Source organism: Engraulis encrasicolus, chromosome 19 (assembly GCF_034702125.1).
Source record: "Engraulis encrasicolus isolate BLACKSEA-1 chromosome 19, IST_EnEncr_1.0, whole genome shotgun sequence".
NCBI classification, from domain to species: domain Eukaryota; kingdom Metazoa; phylum Chordata; class Actinopteri; order Clupeiformes; family Engraulidae; genus Engraulis; species Engraulis encrasicolus.
The window spans coordinates 16,260,006-16,281,551 of NC_085875.1; the positions used below are offsets into that span (position 1 = coordinate 16,260,006).

The following is a 21,546-nucleotide window of genomic DNA, read 5'->3' on the forward strand; positions in this document are numbered from 1 at the left end:
GAATGATGATGTAAGGCAGGGTCGATCCATGTTTTCATGTTGTTGACCATCGTTGTTGTCTGATCATTCCACCTGAGTGTTGCAGTAGATATCAAGACTCATCAGACCAGGCAACATTTTTCTGATCTTCCAGTGTCATTTATGGTGAGCGTGTGCAAATTGTTGCCTCATGTTCCCGTTCTTAGCTGACAGGAGAGACACCAAATGTGGTTTTCTGCTGCTGTAGCCCATTTGCCTCAAGATTTGATGTGCTGTGTAATCAGAGATTCCCTTATGCGTACCTCGGTTGTAATGAGTGTTTTTTTGACTGAGAGAGAGTCTGGCCACTGTTATTTTAGTTTCGGCAGTGGAGGATGAGTCAATTCCATCAAATGGCCATGAGAGGGTGCTAATGATCTACAGACTGTGTTGTGGCAGTATAATAGAGTAACCTTAGAGGACAGAAATCAAAAATGGGAAAAGGGAGGGGTTTATTAGCTATGCATCAGGGATGCTAAATTAGGTCGAAGATGATTGTTTGGAGGAATAAGGCAGTGTTTCTCAACAGGGGTGCCAGGGCACCCTAGGGTGCCGCGGGCCCCCCTCAGGGGTGCCACGGAATCGTGGCTGATAAATAAATTATGTAATATAATACATATTTGTCTAAATTGATAAGTTAATGCTAGTCAGTGGAATCTTTCATCTGCCATTTACGCACAATAAAGTAAATATATGTTGCCCCAGTCAGCTGCAACTTGAAACGTAGGTCATGTGACGTCTCCAAATGTGTTGCTTTTCTAAGCTTGTGTGGTAGCTATCGGATGCCTTGGTTTGGGGTGCCTTGAAATTTTTCACGACTTGAAAGGGTGCCTTGCCTAAAAAAAGGTTGAGAAACACTGGAATAAGGCACTGCTCAAGACACAAATGTATACACTGGTGTCAAAAAGGTTGGATTAATAAAGAGGAATCAGAGCACGCCCACCCAATGCAAAAGCATGTGCTCAAGTTGGGTCTCCAAAGGGGGTGTTGTCCCCTCATTCTTCTTCTATTTTTGTAGTGTTTGCACAAGAAGTGCGCTACCGCCATCTACAGCGCTAAGGGGACTCCATTTATTCTCAACCTCAAAACTCTGAAGGTCTCCTAACGGAAGGTCTCCTAAAGGGGCGTTCACCCGAAATAAAGTGGATACCGGAAAAGAACTAGAATGACATATCTCTGTCTGTAAGATCTCTGCTGGTGTGTTTTCATAGTTGTCTGATATTTGAAAGTTTGTGTCTGTGTGTGAACGCATGTGTATCCATGCAGCGCTGCTCCACAGTAGGAGGAAGAGGGTGTACTCCCACGATTCAGAAAGCTTCTCTCTCTCTTCATGCACCTCAAGTAAGAGAGACCGCCCCATGCCCACCTACCCATAGATATGATCACTAGATGTCGTGTTGACCACTCCTTTGTGTGCGTTCCAATATACAACCTTGCGTCCTCCACTTGTGATTGTGGCCTCTTACCAGGAAGTAATACGTCGTGATGACATCACTGACAAGAGCATTATATTTCAATATCTCTCAAAAGCTCAATTGTGAAGTAATTTTCTCATTTGCAAACTAGTTGGTGAATGAAGAATAGTCCCCCAAAAAATGTTGTAGCTAGGCTGACAGCGGGGAAACCTGATTGTTTTCTCCACGGAGGCGGGGCATCAGCAAAATGTGAGGCCACAAGCACAAGTGGAGGAGGCAAGGTCACATATTGGAATGCACACTTTGTGTTGGAACGAATGGCTGAAGTCAGATCGACGCCATGTTTGGCCGGTATAACGCTGCCATCAGTTAGTGGCAAGGCAATACCCACATTATCCTGTAGGTGGCAGTAACACAGCATCTATGAAAAACACAGGATACCAGCCCAAGACGGCAGTGCCCAGGGTTGGGCTATGCCAAAGTGCTAAACAACACGGCATCTAATGTTCATATCTATGCCCACGCCCACCCAAATTCCTTCACACACATTCCCTCTCTGGGTCTTACACATGGTGGCGGGTCATCTGATCTGTTCATGGGTGGTGAATGATGGATGGACGAGTCTTCCACAATTAAAAAAAAGCAACTTCTGCTTTCAGCATTATTAACACAACATCTTTGTTCGCTGTAACAAAAATGGATGGATAGGCTAGGGTTTTTAACTACATATCTTGCATTCTTTCATAAGTTTATAATTTCATGTTTTTAATAATTTTCAGTTTTTAATTTCATTTCAATTTCAAGTGTTCTTCTTTTTAATAATGCATAGGACTTGAAAGTCTCTATGTCTTTGGGTGTCTCCATGTGTTCTCTTTGGACACAGTGTGGAAACTGGGTCGATGTTGGTGTGTGTGGGTCTTTTGTCTAACAGCCCTCTGGTTTTCATGCATGGGGGAATATAGTTTACAGTGGCAGCAAGTGGCTCTGAAGGCAGTCATCACGACCTTTCGTTTTCCTAACACTCTGAATACACTTAAGTCATGTTGGTTGATGGCCACTTGCACTACCAGATGTTCAGATGGAATTACCTCGTTCACTCTGGGGACTCACTAGTTTGACGGCGTGTCGCCCGAGAGGGCTGTACTTGCGCCTTACATCATTCAGAGTGACAGCTGCCCCACGGTGCAGAAAAGCAAATGGCGCACTTGTGCACTTCATGCACTATGTTTCAGTGCGTAACTAATACGGGCAGACGCACTGAAACATGAACACTGAAGTGCACAAGTGCACCATTTGAGATTCAGCCGTGTTTTCAGTAATTCAAGTAATTTTGCAAACGACACCCTGATGCAACCGCATTTTTATTAGCAACTATGCCTAATTATTTGTTAAACGTACCCTGCGCTGAGGTCCCGTTATTGCAAACAAGGCATAGGCCTATTAGAAGCTATTAGAGTTCTAAGTTTGCTCGCAGTTGCCTTGAATCATGAATTAACCTTAATAATTATTTTAGTAGGTGGCCAACATGTAACCTAATAATAAAAACAAATTGCATACCCTAGGCCGATGCAACTTTATCTTGACAAGATCTATACAAGAAGCTCGCAGTTGCTTTGAGTCCAGAAGCTGGCCTATTAGACGCATCAGCGCACTAAGTTTGGAAATTGGCATAATATGCCTACCCTGCGCCACGGGCGTAGACAGAAATAACAAAACAGGTGGGCCCAGAAAAAAATGGACGGGCCCAACCCCAAAACGTAAGCTTATAGATATTACAAGGCTACCGCGTTTGAGTGTATGTCAGTAAGTCTGTACGTTTGTAAGCAAATCACTTCTAAGTGAAAAGCAACTGGAAAAGTGAGAACAGTTTGCCGTGTGCCACTGATTTAGAATTGAAAATGAGGCATATTAGAACTGAGGCGTATTTATGATTGAGAATTAAAGAAATGTGTTTGTATGTGGACAAAACAACCCTCGTGCACGCCGATAAGTAGCCTAATGTGTTTGTGTATCGACAAAACCACCCAGCACTACAGCTGTGCACGAGCTCCCAAGTCCACGAGTACGCACAACCCAAATCCCGCCCATCTGCACAACCCAAAACCCGCCCATCTGCACAACCCAAAACCCGCCCATCCTGGCCGACATGGCGTCAAACTAGTGAGTCCCGTTCACTCTGGTGGTTTCACCACATGTATCCTCCTCGTGTCTCGACTATCTGGCTGGTGCCTCTGTGCGTGAGCATGTCCCCTGAAAACTGTTCACTGCTTCTCCATCTTAACACCTCTCTTCCTCCTCTTCCTCTCCCCTTCCTCTTCCTCCCTTCCAATCTTCCTGTTTTCACCCTCCTTCTCACCCTCCTCTCCACTTCCTCTGCCCTCTTCCCCTCATCCTCATCTTCCTCCCCTCTTCCTCCTGCTCTCCTTTGCCCTCTGCTCCCCTTCTCTGCTACCTCCCTTGTCCCAAATCTCTCTTTCTCCATTCTACCTTTCTCCTCATCTTTCTCTCCCTTCTTCATCCTCATTCTCCTCTTCCTCTCGTCTCCTCCTCCCTCCTCACCTTTCTCCTTTCTCCTCTTGCTCCGATTTTTCCTTCTGTCCTCTCTTTCTCTCTTCACCTCCTCCCTCCTCATTGTCCCTCCTCCTCCTCCTGCTCTTCCTCCTCCTCCTCCTCCTCCTCCTGCTCCTCCTCCTCCTCCTCTCCTCCTCTTTGTATCCTCTTCTTCTCTCTATGTAGTCAACAGTGATCTGCCTGGCCTGGATCCCTCTCCCCCCTCCGTCTCACAGCACTCCCACAACTCCCAGAACGCCCAGTCTGACTCCTCCACCCTGGACCAGGACAAGTCTCAACCCCCCCAGCTCCAGCCTCAGCCTCCACAGCTCCCACCCCAGCAGCCCCAGTCCCAGCTCCAGGCCCAGGCCCCCTCACAGCCTCTCCCAGACGCCAGAGACCCAGTCCGAGTCTCCCGCCCAGGCCCAGAGGCCGACCCCTCCACCACCACCCAGCGTCGGCCCTCCAAGTCCACCTCGTCCGGCTCCGGGGGGTCGTCGGCTTCCACGCGCGCCTCCACCCCCCGCCAGCGCTGCTCCTGGGCCCGCAATCTCAACCGCCCGCCCGTGGTGCTGCTGCCCAGGGCTGTGTATCAGGTAACTATGGCTACTTTCTAAAGCCGAAAAGAAAATAAAGGTCCGCAACACTGTTAAATGCTCCCAAATATTTAATGATATTTAAAATATTTAATCATTAAATATTTGCGGACCTTTATTGTCTTTTCAGTTATCTTACGTTTGGTCCAGCACCTGTGCCACTGATGTGCGCGCATTCTTTGACTTTCTGGATTTACTTTCTAAAGCCCACAGTCTACCAGACAGTTGATCTAAAAGTTGAAATTTACACATACAGTAACAGTCTACCAAGTAACTATGGCTACAGTCAACTGTTGAGCTACATTCACAGACTGGTGTAACTGCCACTGCAAAAGTGAGAAGTTAACTGTCAATAATCCGAACTCTGCATTCCAATTGGCTACTCGTCTACTCGTGTCGCTCGAAGTTCAAATATTTTTATCTCGGGAATCCGCCCACAATGCATCGTCTGTCCAGACCTCGCGTCGCTGGAATACATTAACATTCTATTGACTTCTCAAGCTGAGCAAGTAACTAGTAGTGATGTGTGTGAAATGTAGCTTCACAGTCAAATAGGTATGATTAAGGTGTTGTCAATATTATGTTATATTATTTTGTAATCGATTGGAGTGAAAAGAGACAAGTCCTTCGAAAATGTATTACATACACAACTAAATCTAATCTACTGGCATATGGTAGGCCTACAGGTCCTAACCGCTCCGGTAGCTTTACAGTCAAATAGGTAGCTATGATTAAGATTATGACAATATGGCCCTGCTGTGGCCTAACGGTAGGGCCAGAGAGAGTAGAGCGAGAGAGGTTCCATTGGCCCATTGTTTCCGGGTTCTATTATTGCAAGGGGGAGGGGGGGAAATCCCCCTTTAGGCAGACCTAGGCAGACCTAAGGACTGTTCTATTCAATGCTAGGAACATTATGACACGCCCTTTTAGGCAAACCGGAACCTGGTCATGTTAGGTGCCCATAGAAACCTATTGCATTGGCATATCTCTATATACTTAAAGAATCTCTGGTAGGGCACTGAGTTACTACGCCGGCGTCCCGGGTTCGATTTCAACCCGCGTCATTTGCTGAACTCTCTCTCCCCACTCATTTCCTGTCTGTTCTTCACTGTCCTGTCAAGAATAAAGGTGAAGATTATGACAATATTATGTAATATTATTTTGTAATCGATTGGAGTGAAATGAGACAACTCCTTCGAAAATGTAATTACATACGCATCTAAATCTAATCTACTGGTTTATGGTACAGGTCCTAACGGCTCCGGACGCCAGTGGCCTGCCCAAGAGCACAGCTCTGCTGCCTCACCCGTCTGTGGAGTGGGCCAGCTCCTTCAGGCCCCTGCTGAGCAAGATCATGACATGCACGGAGCAGTCTCTCTACTACCGCCAGTGGACGGTGCCCAAGCCCGCGCACATGGACAGCAGTAACCGGGCGCCCGAGGGACGCTCCGACAACTTCCACCCCCGCAGGCTGCTGCTCAGCGGGCCGCCACAGGTGAGGCGCGGATATGCGGACACTCATATGTGAGCACACATACAGACGGACACATATACATACGGACACATACAGACGGTGTGTGTGTGGTTTTAAACACACAAACACACACACACACACACACACACACACACACACACACACACACACACACACACACACACACACACATGAAAGCAAAAAGACTGCTGCTCAGCGGGCCGCCACAGGTGAGGCGTGGATATATACACTCTTATGCGCACATATGGACACAAACACACACACACACACACACACACACACACACACACACACACACACACACACACACACACACACACACACACACACACACACACACACAAATATATACAGTATACACAGATGATGTGATTAGGTGTGTATGCTCTCAAGGTCACAGAAAGAGCACACACAAACAAATATTGAGATGTTTCTGACTCGACTTATGTGTGTGTGTGTGTCTGTGTATGTGTGTGTGTGCGTGCGTGTGTGTGTGCGTGTGTGTGTGTGTGTGTGCAGGTGGGGAAGACGGGAGCGTACCTGCAGTTCTTGGGCATCCTCTCTCGCATGCTGATCAGACTGATGGAGGTGGACATCTACGACGAGGAGGACATCAACTGCAGTCAGTATTGATTTTGTTGCTTTTTTAATCGTTATTTGGTCATTTAATTGTTATTTTATTATTCATATTACATCTTCATATTACCTCATTCTGTTTTATATGTTTTTAACTGTTTAAATTAAGAGGACATACAGTAAACTACATTCTGAATTATTTTACGGTTACAGTACATGGCTATAAACATGAATCATGAACCTTATTATTGTGTTTGTACTGTATGTGTGTACATTTTATTGTAGGCCTATGTGCTTTTATGTCACTGTGCAGGATTTTTAGTTTATTTCCAGAATCCATGCTACCCATTCATGAATGTTACCTTTTTCATGGATACTTACCACCACCATCAAATTCATTCAAGTATTCATTATGATTGAAAAAAAAATCACTTTTCATACATGAAAAGGGGGATCTTCTCCATAGTCCGCCATTTTGAATTTCCAGAAATAGCCATTTTTAACTGCAAAAATGACTGTACTTGGACCATACTAGAAAATATTTGTTTATTGCTTAGTAAACTTTCATGTAAAGATTAAATTTGGCAATAGGCAACCAAGTTTCAATGAGCAGCATCGTTGCAGTACCTTTTTTGACCATTTCCTGCACAGTGTCCCTTTAAGGACATTAAAGCTTTCAAGTCAAGTCATCCAGTCTGTCGCCCATAACCTTATATATGAGTATAAACCCACTCCCATCTGTCCCTCTACAGGAGATAAACCGCCCCCCAAATATACATATATAAATGAGTATAAACCTATGCCCCGCAGGTGATAAGCTGCCTGTGTTGCCGCAGCAGCAGGTTGGTGTGTCATGGCCCAGTACGGAGGTCATGAGGTCCATCCCCTTTGACTACACCATCCACGACCCCAAGTACGAGGGCATCAGCCCCATATACTCCCCCGACTACACTCCTTCTGAGGAAGGTAGGCACTCACACTCACACTAGCACTCACACACACACTCATATACTCCCCCGACTACACTCCCTCTGAGGAAGGTAGGCACTCACACTCACACTCACACTCACACTCACACTCACACTCACACTCACACTCACACTCACACTCACACTCACACTCACACTCACACTCACACTCACACTCACACTCACACTCATATACTCCCCCGACTACACTCCCTCGGAGGAAGGTAGGCACTCACACTCACACTCACACTCATATTTCTCCTGTTGTCCAGTCTGGCACTTGCAGAGTAGTGTCAGTATGGATGAGCCCATTACACTCGGCACGGTGTTATACATTTGCTGTTACCAGTATGGTAATGACCAAGTTGTAGTGCATTAGTAAAGCCCCTGTGTCACGTTATAGTACTGTAGTGTTGTGGTAGTTAACTTTTCAATGACTATTACAGCATGCCACTGGAGGTAAGGCGTGCATTAAGGGGCTACTGTCTATGTCTATGTCTATGCCTAAAGTATGTCTGTGTCTGCTTGGGAAAGTAAGAAACATAGGAGTGTTATTCTTTGTATGACCAGTGCATGTGAATAAATTGTCAATAAAGCCGACTTGACTTGATGCACACATGCACACAGGCAGAGAATTCAATTGCATCAGGATAGATGTTCAGCTTGTCTGTTGTCTGCAACCTTGGCAACGACAATATTTGAGGAAGAGTCTTCCCATATCCACCTGATCAGATAGCATTTCAGCCTCCATACTTTTCTAACCTTGACCTTGACCTTTCTCTTTTCCATGCTCCTCCCCTTCCTCCACCACCCATATCCCACGATCCCCCTGTGCAGGTAACCCGCGGCGACAGGAGGATGTGTACCTGCGGCGTCGCACCTCTCGCATCAAGCTGTCCAAGTACGCCGCCTACAACACCTACCACCACTGCGAGCAGTGCCATCAGTACATGGGCTTCAACCCCCGCTATCAGGTGAGAGGGGTATGCCACCAGTATATGGGCTCCAATCCCTTTTTCAGGTGAGGGGGAGGTATGCCATGCATGAGTTATAATACAACCCCAAATGTAGCGGAGTGGTGCTTACCAAGATCTTAAACTTTGTACTTAATCAGGTTCAAAAGGTGACTACGCCAGTCTCGTTATTGGGTGAGACAGCCCAGTTGTTAATATACAATATTGCCCGACAGGCTCTAGATGATCAATGAGGACACAGCTGATGACACATATGGATTTCTTTATTTTCTCTTTTCTTTTCTTAATCAATACTAAAAAAAAAGGTTGTACGTTTCAAGACATGCAGAATGTAACTCGGTCTGTAGTGCCTGAGTTATAATACAACCCCCCCACCCGGTGGGAGGGGTAAAATATTCCCACCGCTACATGGGCTTCAATGCCCATTATTAGAGCAGTGTGTGTGTGTGTGTGTGCGTGTGCGTGTGTCTGTGTGTGTGTGTCCTCCATCAGTTGAGCATGGGTCCACCCTGCACATCTTTACCTTCTCTTATCTGTTGTTTTCTGTCTACTAATGTTAATGTGTGTGTGCGTGTGTGCGTGCGTGCGTGCGTGTGTTGTGCGTTATGTTAATGTTTGTGTGTGTGTGTGTGCGTGCGTGCGTGTGTGTGTGTGTGTGTGTGTGTGTGTGTGTGTGTGTGTGTGTGTGTGTGTGTGTGTGTGTGTGTGTGTGTGTGTGTGTGTGTGTGTGTGTGTGTGTGTGTGTGTGTGTGTGTGTGTGTGTGCGTCATCAGTTGTATGAGTCCACGCTCCACACCTTCACCTTCTCCCACCTGCTGCTGGGGGAGGAGATCCAGCTCTACTTCATCATCCCCAAGTCCAAAGAACACCACTTCGCCTTCAGCCAATCAGGAGGCCAGCTGGAGAGCCTCAGGCTGCCCCTCGTCTCTGATTGGGTAAGGCACTTCGAGAGAACAAATTTAAAAAATGCACAATCACCTAAACAAGTCTGTAAACAATCACCTGAACAAGTTTGTAAACAATCACCTAAACAAGTCTGTGTGCTGGACTGACACAATAATCCACAAAATGAAGTCCCATTTAATGCGGATGTCTCTGGTGTTGTTATGCCTATTGCAACACTCTGGACTGTCAGAGCGCTAAATAAACTATCCAGTGAAATTCAGTTGTTTTTAAAAAAAACAGTCAGTGTTTCTTAAACCTTTGCAGTATTGTCTCTCAGATTTGGCTGTACATCATATTCAATCAGTGTACCACTGCACTGCGCTCTCTGTGTACCACTGTGCTCCCCTACCACTATCCTGCACTGATCCATCTGCAGTGTTTTATATATACCGGTGTATATGTATAGTTTTTTTTTTTAATCGGCAAATGACCCAGGTCGGAATCAAACCCGGGTCGCCGGCGTAGTAAACCAGTGCCCTACCGTTAAAGCCACCGCAGGGCCATCCATCTGCAGTGTTTAAAGTGATACTGTCCCATTTTTGGAAATAAGTGATTCATAGGACTCAATGTTAACTGTTAGCTTGGAGGTGAAATGTGCACTGCCATAACTAGAAAATGGTTGGAAGTACAGGAGAGCGGTAAAGGCCTATTATTTACCTCAAGGGGAGGTGTAAAATAAATGTATTTCCAAAAATGGGACAGTATCACTTTAACCGTGCGTGCTCTCCTTATCTGCCCACTCCCTCCCTCCATCTCCCTCCAGAACCCACACACATTCTGCACCATGAGTTTACACTGCTTCCCTCAGGTAGACGTTTCAGGACGCTGAACTGCAGACTGATTAAATATAAAAACTCTTTTGTCCCCAATGCGATTAGAATGCTCAATGATAGATAGACATGCCATGTGAAGGGAGTGCACTGTTTTTTTCCATGTCTCTTATGCTTTTATGTTTTCTATGTTTGTATGGTTTTTTTGTGTTCTCTACGTTATGGGTATGTGAGTGAGTACTGTATGTTATGCAGTGATTGTTGAAGCCCAAGACAAATTTCCCCTCCAGGGACAATAAAGTACACTCTAACTCTAACTCTACTAGAACCCGGACTGCATCAAGAGCCCGATCTTCACGCCCACCACGGGCCGTCACGAGCACGGCCTGTTCAACCTGTACCACGCCATGGACGGGGCCTCGCACCTTCACATCCTGGTGGTCAAGGAGTACGAGATGGCCGTCTACAAGAAGTACTGGCCCAACCACATCATGCTCGTGCTGCCCACCACCTTCAACGGAGCCGGCATCGGTGGGTAGTATAGATGCTTTATAGAGGATCAATAGAGATGGGGATTTTAATATTGCCTACTATATACTGCTTACCACCATACCTAAAGTCCTAAAGACCTAAAGTGCTTTGTAAAGGATCAATAGGGATGGAGTAGGGCTTATACGGTAATTCACTTTTAAAATCGCGTTAATTAATTAATCGAACTGTGTGATTAATTAATAGAAATGAACGTGTAATGTCCCAGCCCTAAGGTGGAGATTTTAATATTGTCTGGTTACCACCAGACCTAATCACAAGTGTCTTTTAGATCGAAATGATTGTGTAGAACTAAAGGCAGTAGGCCTATGGTTGTTCCCAGGCTAATTTTAATATACGGTGGAACCGTAATCAATGATAGTGTATGGCTGTAGATGGACATATGTTTGTTTACATTGTACAATAATTCCAATTAACCAACCAAAATTAACCACATGAATAAATACAACTCAATTCAATGCAATAATATAGATAGAGCAGAGCAAAGTTTGGGTTTGAAGATTTTGTTGCTCCCTTATGTGTTAATTAGTTTATTTTATTAGTTTGTTTAATTGCTGATTAACTGTGGGGGATGTACTTTAAATACATCTGAAGTTTAATTTAATTCAATGTAATTCATATTAATTGAAAATGTAATATATCATAGCCCAGTGATTCTCAAAGTGTGGTCCGGGGACCACAGACCTCGACAGAGCTCAGGTGGTCCGCGAGGGGATTTCTACTTTTCTAAGTCAAGCTATCAGTAGACTATATTTGTAATATTAGGATTGTAAATGTGAGTAAGAAGTAGGCCTAAGTGATGTGCATAGAATTTAGCACCCGTCAACTGTCAATTCAGTTGGCAGGTGGTCCCTGAACATTTTTTGGGTGACAAAGTGGTCCTCGGTCTGAAAAAGTTTGAGAATCACTGTCATAGCCCCTTAGCACACACCATTCCACCAGTGGAGCGCTGTAATAGTCAGTCACTGGAAAAAACGTTACTACCATACTGCCCTACAATCTTAGAACGCAGTAACTCTGAAAACGGCAAACTGAGAAAAAAGGCTTCAAAGTTTTCCATATGGCGCGACAACTGTGTTGTCGGTAAATTGGTGGTGACACTTCCTGGTAATGCTTGTTTAGGATAGAAATTTAATGCACACAAAAAAAAAAACAAAAAAACAACATTTATGTGTCTTTTTGCCACAAAAAAACGAGTTACTGCGTTCTTGGCTGGTATTACTGCCACAAAATGGAGTTACTGCAGGAGTTACTGCCTTCTTAGCTTGTATTACTGTCTACTCCCAAACCAGTCCCATTGGAACGTGCAGCAGTAACTCGCCGATTTACTGCGTTTTTGTTTAACCTTTTTTGGGTCATTTTTGCACTTTCAAAATGAGTTTTCTCCAAAACGGGACGGTGTTGGACCACCATTTTTGGACACAAGACAAATGAGGTAGTTTAGAACCGATTTCCGATATAATTTTTTTTTCGACCATTTTGAGTTACTGCGTTCTAGTATTGCACGGCAGCATAGTACTACACACAATGGCAGTGCACAGGCCTTTAGTAATACATTACGACTTGGCCATTGACATTCTGTTAACCACTAATAGGGGGCGTGTCTTACGGGGTTAATCTCAACTCTTGTCTGTATCTCTCCCCCGTCTCAGGCGCGGCCCACTTCCTGATTAAGGAGCTGTCCTACCACAACCTGGAGCTGGAGCGGAGCAGGCGCGTGGAACACGGCAGCCGGCCGCACGACGTCTGGCCCTTCATCATCCTGGCGGACGACTCCTGCGTCATGTGGAACGCCCTGGACGTCGATCCCAAGAGGTAAAAAACAATTAAAACCAGGTCCTGGGGGAGGCGCTGTGGCGCAGTGCGCTAAGCCCCCCACATTTGGGCTTGCATGCCCACGGGGACCTCAGTTCGAGTCCGGCCGGGGTCATTTCCCGATCCCACCCCGTCTCTCTGTCCCATTCACTTCCTATCAGACTGTCCTATCAAATAAATGCATAAAAGCCCCTAAAATGTATATTTAAAAAAAAACAGATCCTACCGTCCCACACAGAAAAGTATAGGCTATATGAATCATTGTATAAGTTTCATATTTTTCTGTATGGGTCTAGGGGCGCCATTGAGGGCTGCCCCCTTGCACAGGTGAGGCATAAAAACAATTTGGTTGTGTGCAGTGTGCAGTGTTCAGTGGAGTGCTGTGTCACAATGACAATGGGAGTTGGAGTTTCCCAATGGGCTTTCACTGTGTGTGTGTGTGTGTGTGTGTGTGTGTGTGTGTGTGTGTGTGTGTGTGTGTGTGTATGTGTGTGTGTGTGTGTTCGTAGTCGTGTGTATGTGTGAGTGTGTCTGTCTGCGCCCATGTGTGTGTGTCTAACCATGTGTGTCCCTAACCATGTGTGTGTGTCCCCTTTCCCCTCTCCAGTGGCAGTATGGGAACAGAGGTGTGTGTGTGTGTGTGTGTGTGTGTGTGTGTGTGTGTGTGTGTGTGTGTGTGTGTGTGTGTGTGTGTGTGTGTGTCTAACCGCGTGTGTGTGTCCTCTCCTCTCCAGTGGCAGCAGTATGGGCACAGAGAGGTGTGTGTGTGTGTGTGTCTAACCGCGTGTGTGTGTGTATCTCCTCTCCTCTCCCCTCTCCAGTGGCAGCTTGGGTACCGAGAGGAACGTGTGCACCTGTGTGTGTGTGTGTGTGTGTGTGTGTGTGTGTCTAACCGCGTGTGTGTGTCCCCTGTCTCCCCTCTCCAGTGGCAGTATGGGCACAGAGAGGAACGTGTGCACCTGTGTGTGTGTGTGTGTGTGTGTGTGTGTGTGTGTGTGTGTGTGTGTGTGTGTGTGTGTGTGTGTGTGTGTGTGTTTGTGTGTCTAACCATGTGTGTGTGTGTGTGTCCCCTCTCCCCTCTCCAGTGGCAGTATGGGTACGGAGAGGAACGTGTCCCTGTGTGTGTGTGTGTGTGTGTGTGTGTGTGTGTGTGTGTGTGTGTGTGTGTGTGTGTGTGTGTGTGTGTGTGTGTGTGTGTGTGTCTAACCGTGTGTGTGTGTGTCCTCTCCTCTCCCCTCTCCAGTGGCAGCTTGGGTACAGAGAGGAACGTGTGCACCTGTGTGTGTGTGTGTGTGTGTGTGTGTGTCTAACCATGTGTGTCCCCTCTCCTCTCTCCTCTCCAGTGGCAGTATGGGTACAGAGAGGAACGTGTCCCTGAAGCAGGTGCTGCAGCACATGGAGTCATGCGCGGACATCACCCAGTACGGCCTGTGCGGACTCAGGAAGTGGTCCAGTCGCCACGGCAACCAGACGGGGGGCGCGGGAGGCGCGGGGGCCGGGGGGCGGCACGGTAATCACGGTAACCGGCGCCACGAGCCCTTCTCGCGCGGACACTTGCACGACTTCCTGCTCCTCAACGTGGACCTGACGCAGAACGTGCAGTACAACCAGAACCGGTGAGAGAAGAAGAAGACACACACACACGCACACACATACACACATACACACACACGCACACACACACGCACACATGCACACCTACACGCAGAACGTGCAGTACAACCAGAACCGGTGAGAGACGAAGAAGACGAAAACACACACACACACGCACGCACGCACACACACCTATGCACACACACACACAACACATGCACTCGTGTGCATACACACACACACACACACCACACATACAACACAAACACACACACACAGCACACATACAACACAAACACAAACACACGCACACATATAACCAGTAGCGGCCGGTGGCTGGGGAAACAGGCAGGGCAGAAATTTTGGCGATCAAGTCCATCATAATTAAATCAATACGGTATAATTTACGAGTTTCATTGCGTGTGTAGGCAAGACAGGAGAGCGTTTTCCCATAGTGTTTGGTGTGTTAGTAAAACTCCACCTCCCGTGATACACCGCACCAGGCATGCGCGTTATCTGTTCAACTTCTGTTCTGAAGAAAGCTGTTTTTGACAGTTCTCTCCACGCAGCTAGCTCTCTTGCTCATTTAAGCAGAGTGACTGCATACACATGTTAAGACATTACAAGAAAAATGCTTTGTCTGCTCGCGGAGTTGGAGTTTGCGACAAGCAACACGACACATATGCACTCCACGCAACCGGTCAGCAACAGCAATCAGGAAAAGGCTAGCACAGCACAGCATCTCGCCTTCACCGTTCGTACATTACATTGATGCAACCAAAGCCCTGCAACACCATTCAATTCAGTCAGTCGTCCCCTTGCTGTCGGTTTAAATGCACCACAGAACCAAATGCCATCAATACCGGGAAAGGACGTGCCTATTTTCAAAACGAGTAGCCATGGTTAAAACTTAACAGGGGAGCTCATCAACAGACTCGCTCCTGTTCTGCAATGCTAGGCAGGACCGGGTGCAAGTGTATTTTTTAGCTTTTTCGGGGACACAGCAGACAATACTGAGCATAAATGAAGCTGTCAACAACATCCCAAGCTCAATAAGCTCAGATATTTCATTAAATAACTTCCAGTTTCCCTATTTCACAAAGACTTGATTCATAATCCCTCACGCTTTGTTTTAAACTATGTAGTAAGCCCAACGCAGCTTCTCAGAGAATGTCGTCAACTAGTCGGCTAGTCGTGGGGGTAGCAGCAGCATACTTTACGAAGCTACACATTTGCTTGCTGTCTCAACATTGCAAGCCCTCAAATTTCATTAAATAACAGACAGTTACCCATTATGCAAAGACTTCGGTCATAAAACCTTAGACTTTGCAATAGCAAATATACAAACTGTACCTACCCCAAACGTGAATCCTTCACCAGCCAACACATATCCTTCGTCAAATCCGACATGGTTATCCGTTTAATCCACCGATTTTGTGAGGGAAATTTGCGGCAATGGAGTTAATAAAATCCCACAGGTTAGAGATGAGCGGAGTAATATGTTTGCTGTGTCTTTTTCAAAGCAGGCAGGGCCACCGTGTCATTGGTCAGGGCAGATCATACATCTGCCCTGATAGCGTCCATAAAGTCGCGCTTATGTTATGATATTATGCTAAGTATGCTACAGTGCTAATTTTGTAGAATGGGATCGGGGCGAGGGGGCCGGGCTTAGCTGAGGCGCTGAGAAATCTGCCCAGGCCAGTGGCCATAGACCCTAACGTTAAACAGCCACACTAGGTGTAAACTAGACTTCTCAACAAAAATAAAACCTGATTCCACTCGCAAAGATCGTCATAAACTACAACATTGATGTAATACGATTCCCAGTGTGATTGAGGTTGCAATACATATTTTATCTACAATTTCTGAATGGATCTACTTTTCTCAGAGGAAGAGTCTTTGGGGGGGCACTGCCCATCTGCCCTTAATGAACCGGCCGCGCCTGCATATGCACACACACACACACAAACACACACACACAGCACACATACAACACAAACACAAACACACGCACACATATAACACAAACACACACACACACACACACACACACATATGCACGCACACACACACATATGCACACCCACACATACATATGCACGTGACGCGCATTCACACTCGCGCGCGCACACACATGCACTCACACACACGAATCTAATCCCACTACCAAACCAGGCGAAAAATGTGGAAGTCAGCCCTCAACTTGTGTAGAAATGTGACAGTAACTGAGCTGCATGAACTATAAAAAGACTGGTGTCTTAAAGTGATACTGTCCCAATTTTGGAAGCAAGCTAATTGTACACCTCCTTGTGAGTTAAATAATTGGGTTTTGCCATTCTCCTGTACTTTCAACTGTTCTCTGGGTACGGTAGTGCAAATTTTACCTCCAAACTAGCAGTTAACATTGAGTCCTGGCGTGGCCGCTAATTGGTCTCATAGGACTCAATGTTAACTGCTAGCTTGGAAGTAAAATTTGCACTGCCATACCCAGAGAACGGTTGAAAGTATAGAATATTATTTAACTCAAGGGGAGCTGTAAAATCAGCTTATTTCCAAAAATGTGACAGTATCACTTTAATTATCAGTCCAGCCTCGTGTGTATGTAATATTGATTGTCATTCTGTCCTCCAGCTTCACGTGTGATGACGTGGACTTTAACCTGAGGGCGCACAGTGCCGGCCTGCTGGTCTGTCGCTTCAACAACTTCAGCGTGATGAAGAAGCAGATCACCATCGGAGGATACCGCACCTTCATCGTCAAGACCAAGGTCAGACACAAGGTGACCCCAGCCCATCTCATGCCCAATCCCAACCCACATACACACCTGGCCCGGTCCTCTTGTTTGCACCTGTCATTGGCCAATACCACGTCACATGTTGCTTCTGTCATTGGCCAATACCACGTCACATGTTTCTTCTGTCATTGGCCAATACCGCGTCACATGTTTCTTCTGTCATTGGCCAATACCACGTCACATGTTGCTTCTGTCATTGGCCAATACCACGTCACATGTTGCTTCTGTCATTGGCCAATACCACGTCACATGTTGCTTCTGTCATTGGCCAATACCACGTCACATGTTGCACCTGTTGTTGGCCACCCTCACGTCAAATGCTGTGCCTGTCACTGGCCACTACAAACCCAGAGCCATACAGAGGGGAGAGTCGGGCAATCTCCACTGTGTCCTAGGGCCGACTTCCGCATTAGCAAAATTAGCTGTTTGGCATCTCAGAACTGCTTAAGCGTTGCGAATGTTAGTGCCTAGAAGTTGGGCGTAGCACACAGCAAATGCGATGCGATGCAATGCAGGGAATATGACAAGACTTGCTGTTCGTAGTAATAACTTCAGATAAACATCACAGATGGTAAAACTGTTGTGATAATCACCACCGAGACAGTTGATAGTTTACATATTTGTGGTGATTACCCCGCAGTATAGTTTGTACTTCCTTATTTTTGGCTGTTAATGTGGTGGTTCTATGTTGAGTCTATGGAAAGACAGCCGCTTTAGGCACGACTCTATCTCGTTGAAAGGCGGGGCTGCAATTTAATTCCTGGTCCTAAAATCGCATAACTCTCCCCTCTGTATGGCTCTGTACAAACCTACCTATTGTCACAAGAGCTGTGTGTGCTGTAAAAGCAGGTACTGGTGTGTGCACAATCATTCTCCATACCCAGGTCAGACAAAGGTGACACCAGGTGACATTATCACACCCCTTTGAGCCCACTGGCTATTAAGCACCTGTCCAGATTTACTCAGAAGTGTGTATTTTCCTTCTTCTTCTTCTTCTTCTTCTCCTTCTTCCTCTTCTTCTTCTTCTTCTTCTTCTTCTTCTTCTTCTTCTTCTTCTTCTTCTTCTTCTCCTTCTTCTTATTCTTTTTCTTCTTCTTCTTCTTCTTCTTCTCCTTCTTCTTCTTCTTCTTCTTCCTCTTCTTCTTCTTCTTCTTCTTCTTCTTCTTGTCTCTCAGTAAATCAGAATACATAATAATAAATGCCTTACACTATTAACACAGAGCCTGCTCTCTCCAATGTGTGTGCGCGCGTGCGTGCGTGCGTGCGTGCGTGCGTGCATGTGTGTGTGTGTCCTTCTACCAGATGACGGACGTGCCCACCACGGTGCAGCCCTCGCAGTACATCTGCGCCCCGGACAGCAAGCACCCCTTCCTGTCCACGCCCGCCCAGCTGCTGCTGGAGAAGTACCTGCAGCACACCAGCCAGCGCCTCTTCCCCCTCAGCGCCCGCACATACAGACACCCCGTGCTGTCAGTAGACTGCTACCTCAACCTCGGCCCTGAGGTATACACACACACACACACACACACACACACACACACACACACACACACACACACACACACACACACACACACACACACACACACTCAGGGCTAGCAGATGTAGACTGTAGACTGCTACCTTAACCTCCGCCCTGAGGTACACACACACACACACACACACACACACACACACACACACACCTCTTCCCCCTCAGCGCCCGCACATACAGACACCCCGTGCTGTCGGTAGACTGCTACCTCAACCTCGGCCCAGAGGTACACACACACACACACACACACACACACACACACACACACACACACAAACACACACACACGCACACATACATGCACACAAATTCATGCACAGAAATCAAATTCATCTTTCTCTTGCTTGATTTCGCTCTTGTGTGCATGTTTGTTGTGTGTGTGTTTGCATGTGTGCGTGTGTGCGCGTGTGCGCCCTACAGGTGACAGTGTGTTTTGTCAGCTCCCGTCCCCACTCCATCAACCTGAGCACCAATGGGCTGCTGTTCGGAGGACTGCTGCTCTACTTCTGTGACACCTTCGTCACGCCCGGCTTCCTCAAGAAGTTCCACTTCCTCAAAGGTATGCGGCCCGTCAGATAGTTCAATCTGGCCCCGGACTTGAAGAGAAACATAAACTTTAGTTTGTGAAAAGTTGCTACAGTTGTCGGAGATTTCAGGGTTTTAATACTTGAGAACACATTTGCCTATTTCGCTTGCCATTCACAGTAAATTCTCCTGATATACCCGCTGTAAGCCACCTCAAAATTATTGATTAGCCATGTGATTCTGATATGAACTGATTGGCCAAAAGTCATTATTGCAGAATTCTACAAGATGTGTTATTGAAAAATGAATCTGTCATGTTGTGTACACTTTTAAATCTTGGTCATTCTCCTCTCCACATTTGACGGACATGTCATCCTTAAAGGGACACTGTGTGAGGTTTTTAGTTGTTTATTTCCAGAATTCATGCTGCCCATTCACTAATGTTACCTTTTTCATGAATACTTACCACCACCATCAAATTCTAAGTATTCATGATGACAGAAAAAATTGCATTTTTCATACATGAAAAGGGGGAGCTTCTCCATGGTCCGCCATTTTGAATTTCCAAAAATAGCCATTTTTAGCTGCTAAAATGACTGTACTTGGACCATACTAGAAAATATTTGTTTATTACTTGGTAAACTTTCATGTAAAGATCAAATTTGGCAATAGGCAGCCCAGTTTCAATGAGCAGCATAGTTGCAGTACCTTTTTTGACCATTTCCTTCACAGTGTCCCTTTAATTCCTAGCTTGTAATTATGACACCGTCTATAGAATCTTTTTGTTGCGACATTTACTTTCGGGGGGTGGGGCTGCACGGCAACCTGGAGCATAGGGGCCCAGAGCCATTTCAATCTGGCCCAGGCAATCATAGATGTGTATAGAAGATTCTATACACATCTATACTGGCAATAGCCTGTGCGCTATCTATGCTAACTGTAGTGTTGTTTCTCCTCCAGGTGCCACCCTGTGTGTGATCTGCCCTAACCGCTCCGCCCTGCGCCAGACGGTCGTGCGTCTGGAACTGGAGGACGAGTGGAGGTTCCGTCTGAGCGACGAGTTCCAGACAGCCAATGCCAAAGAGGACCAGCCCCTTTTCTTCCTCACGGGGAAACACATCTAAACACACACACGCACACACGCACACACGCACACGCACACGCACACGCACACGCACACACACACACACACACACACACACACACACACGCACAGTCGCACACGCACACGCACACACACACACACCAGTGCCCCATTAAAAATCATATAAAAATCATTCAAACACATATACATACGTATATACACAGACAAATACATATTTCCACATTCATTATGCCAATGAAACAAAAGTAGCCTTTTGATTGGGTGACTGCCTGCCTGGCTCACCCAACCAAAACCACCCGAATAACAAATGTATAGTAACCCAGCGAAAAACGTTAATGCATAGGGAAGACAAATGGTTTATTACTATAATTGCATTACACCTTACTGTACAACGCACATGCATTGAACATGAGGCATCCATATAGAGATTATATAGAGAGCCGTTGAGGGTGTGGTATGCTTTTGGCCATTACCTCTATATCTCTGGGAGCTTTTAGAAAGCATACACATGAATGTATACCTATGACAGGACTGCCAATGTTTGTAATACTAGTACAAGCGTCTTTGTCTGCGTATGTTTTTAATGTAGAGCACACATACGTACAGTATGATATGCACAAACTGTAAATGTATTCATCTTAATGATGTATTTAATGAGAAGCATGACCGTGTATGAGATGAACAATGCATCTTTGGGTTATTGGTTTAAATTGGCTGTACTAACTGTGCATCTGTGAATGCATTTTTGGCCGGTGATGCACGTACGAGATGAACAATACAATTGTATGTGCCATGCGTATTATATGTACTGTATGTATTTTGAGTGAAACACAAAGGCCTACAAGAAAAAACTCCTATATGGATCATGAATGGGTTTAAATGTCTCATATCATGGATCGTGAACGTGCTTAAATGCTGCATATATGGTTCGTGAATTGAATTGAATTGAATGGAATTGTTTGTGAATATTGAATTTGTGAATTGACTTCAGCAGCCCATTTGTCAGTTACTGTTGTACATCCACTTCATCTCTCCCCCTCGCCCCACTAATCCATCCAGAGCAACCAGGTGGGCCGGGTCTGGCCCAGATCTCAGCCGAATTCTGGCCATCACCAGATCAAATGTGTGCCTAAACAGACTGTGGTCTGGAGCAGTGTTTCTCAACTGGGGTGCCGGGGCACCCTGGGGTGCCGCGGGCCCCCTTCAGGGGTGCCACGGGCCCCCTTCAGGGGTGCCGCGGAAACGTGGCTGATAAATAAAATTATGTAACATAATACATATTTGTCTAAATTGATAAGTTAATGCTAGTCAGTGGAATCTTTCA

General features: G+C 46.1%; 1 protein-coding gene across 1 annotated transcript in view; it reads left to right on the plus strand.

Annotated features, from left to right (window-relative positions):
* greb1 (growth regulating estrogen receptor binding 1) overlaps nucleotides 1–20,241 on the plus strand; it is an 87,537-nt gene extending 67,296 nt beyond the window's left edge. Inside the window, exons 21-33 of the mRNA XM_063183696.1 lie at nucleotides 4,346–4,579; nucleotides 5,829–6,074; nucleotides 6,594–6,696; nucleotides 7,461–7,616; nucleotides 8,456–8,592; nucleotides 9,366–9,527; nucleotides 10,634–10,838; nucleotides 12,509–12,671; nucleotides 14,015–14,287; nucleotides 16,896–17,031; nucleotides 18,361–18,561; nucleotides 19,013–19,151; nucleotides 20,078–20,241. Of these exons, the coding sequence (XP_063039766.1) occupies nucleotides 4,346–4,579; nucleotides 5,829–6,074; nucleotides 6,594–6,696; nucleotides 7,461–7,616; nucleotides 8,456–8,592; nucleotides 9,366–9,527; nucleotides 10,634–10,838; nucleotides 12,509–12,671; nucleotides 14,015–14,287; nucleotides 16,896–17,031; nucleotides 18,361–18,561; nucleotides 19,013–19,151; nucleotides 20,078–20,241 (2,319 nt within the window). The remainder of the gene's footprint in view (nucleotides 1–4,345; nucleotides 4,580–5,828; nucleotides 6,075–6,593; nucleotides 6,697–7,460; nucleotides 7,617–8,455; nucleotides 8,593–9,365; nucleotides 9,528–10,633; nucleotides 10,839–12,508; nucleotides 12,672–14,014; nucleotides 14,288–16,895; nucleotides 17,032–18,360; nucleotides 18,562–19,012; nucleotides 19,152–20,077) is intronic.
* The last annotated feature ends 1,305 nt before the right edge of the window (nucleotides 20,242–21,546 follow it).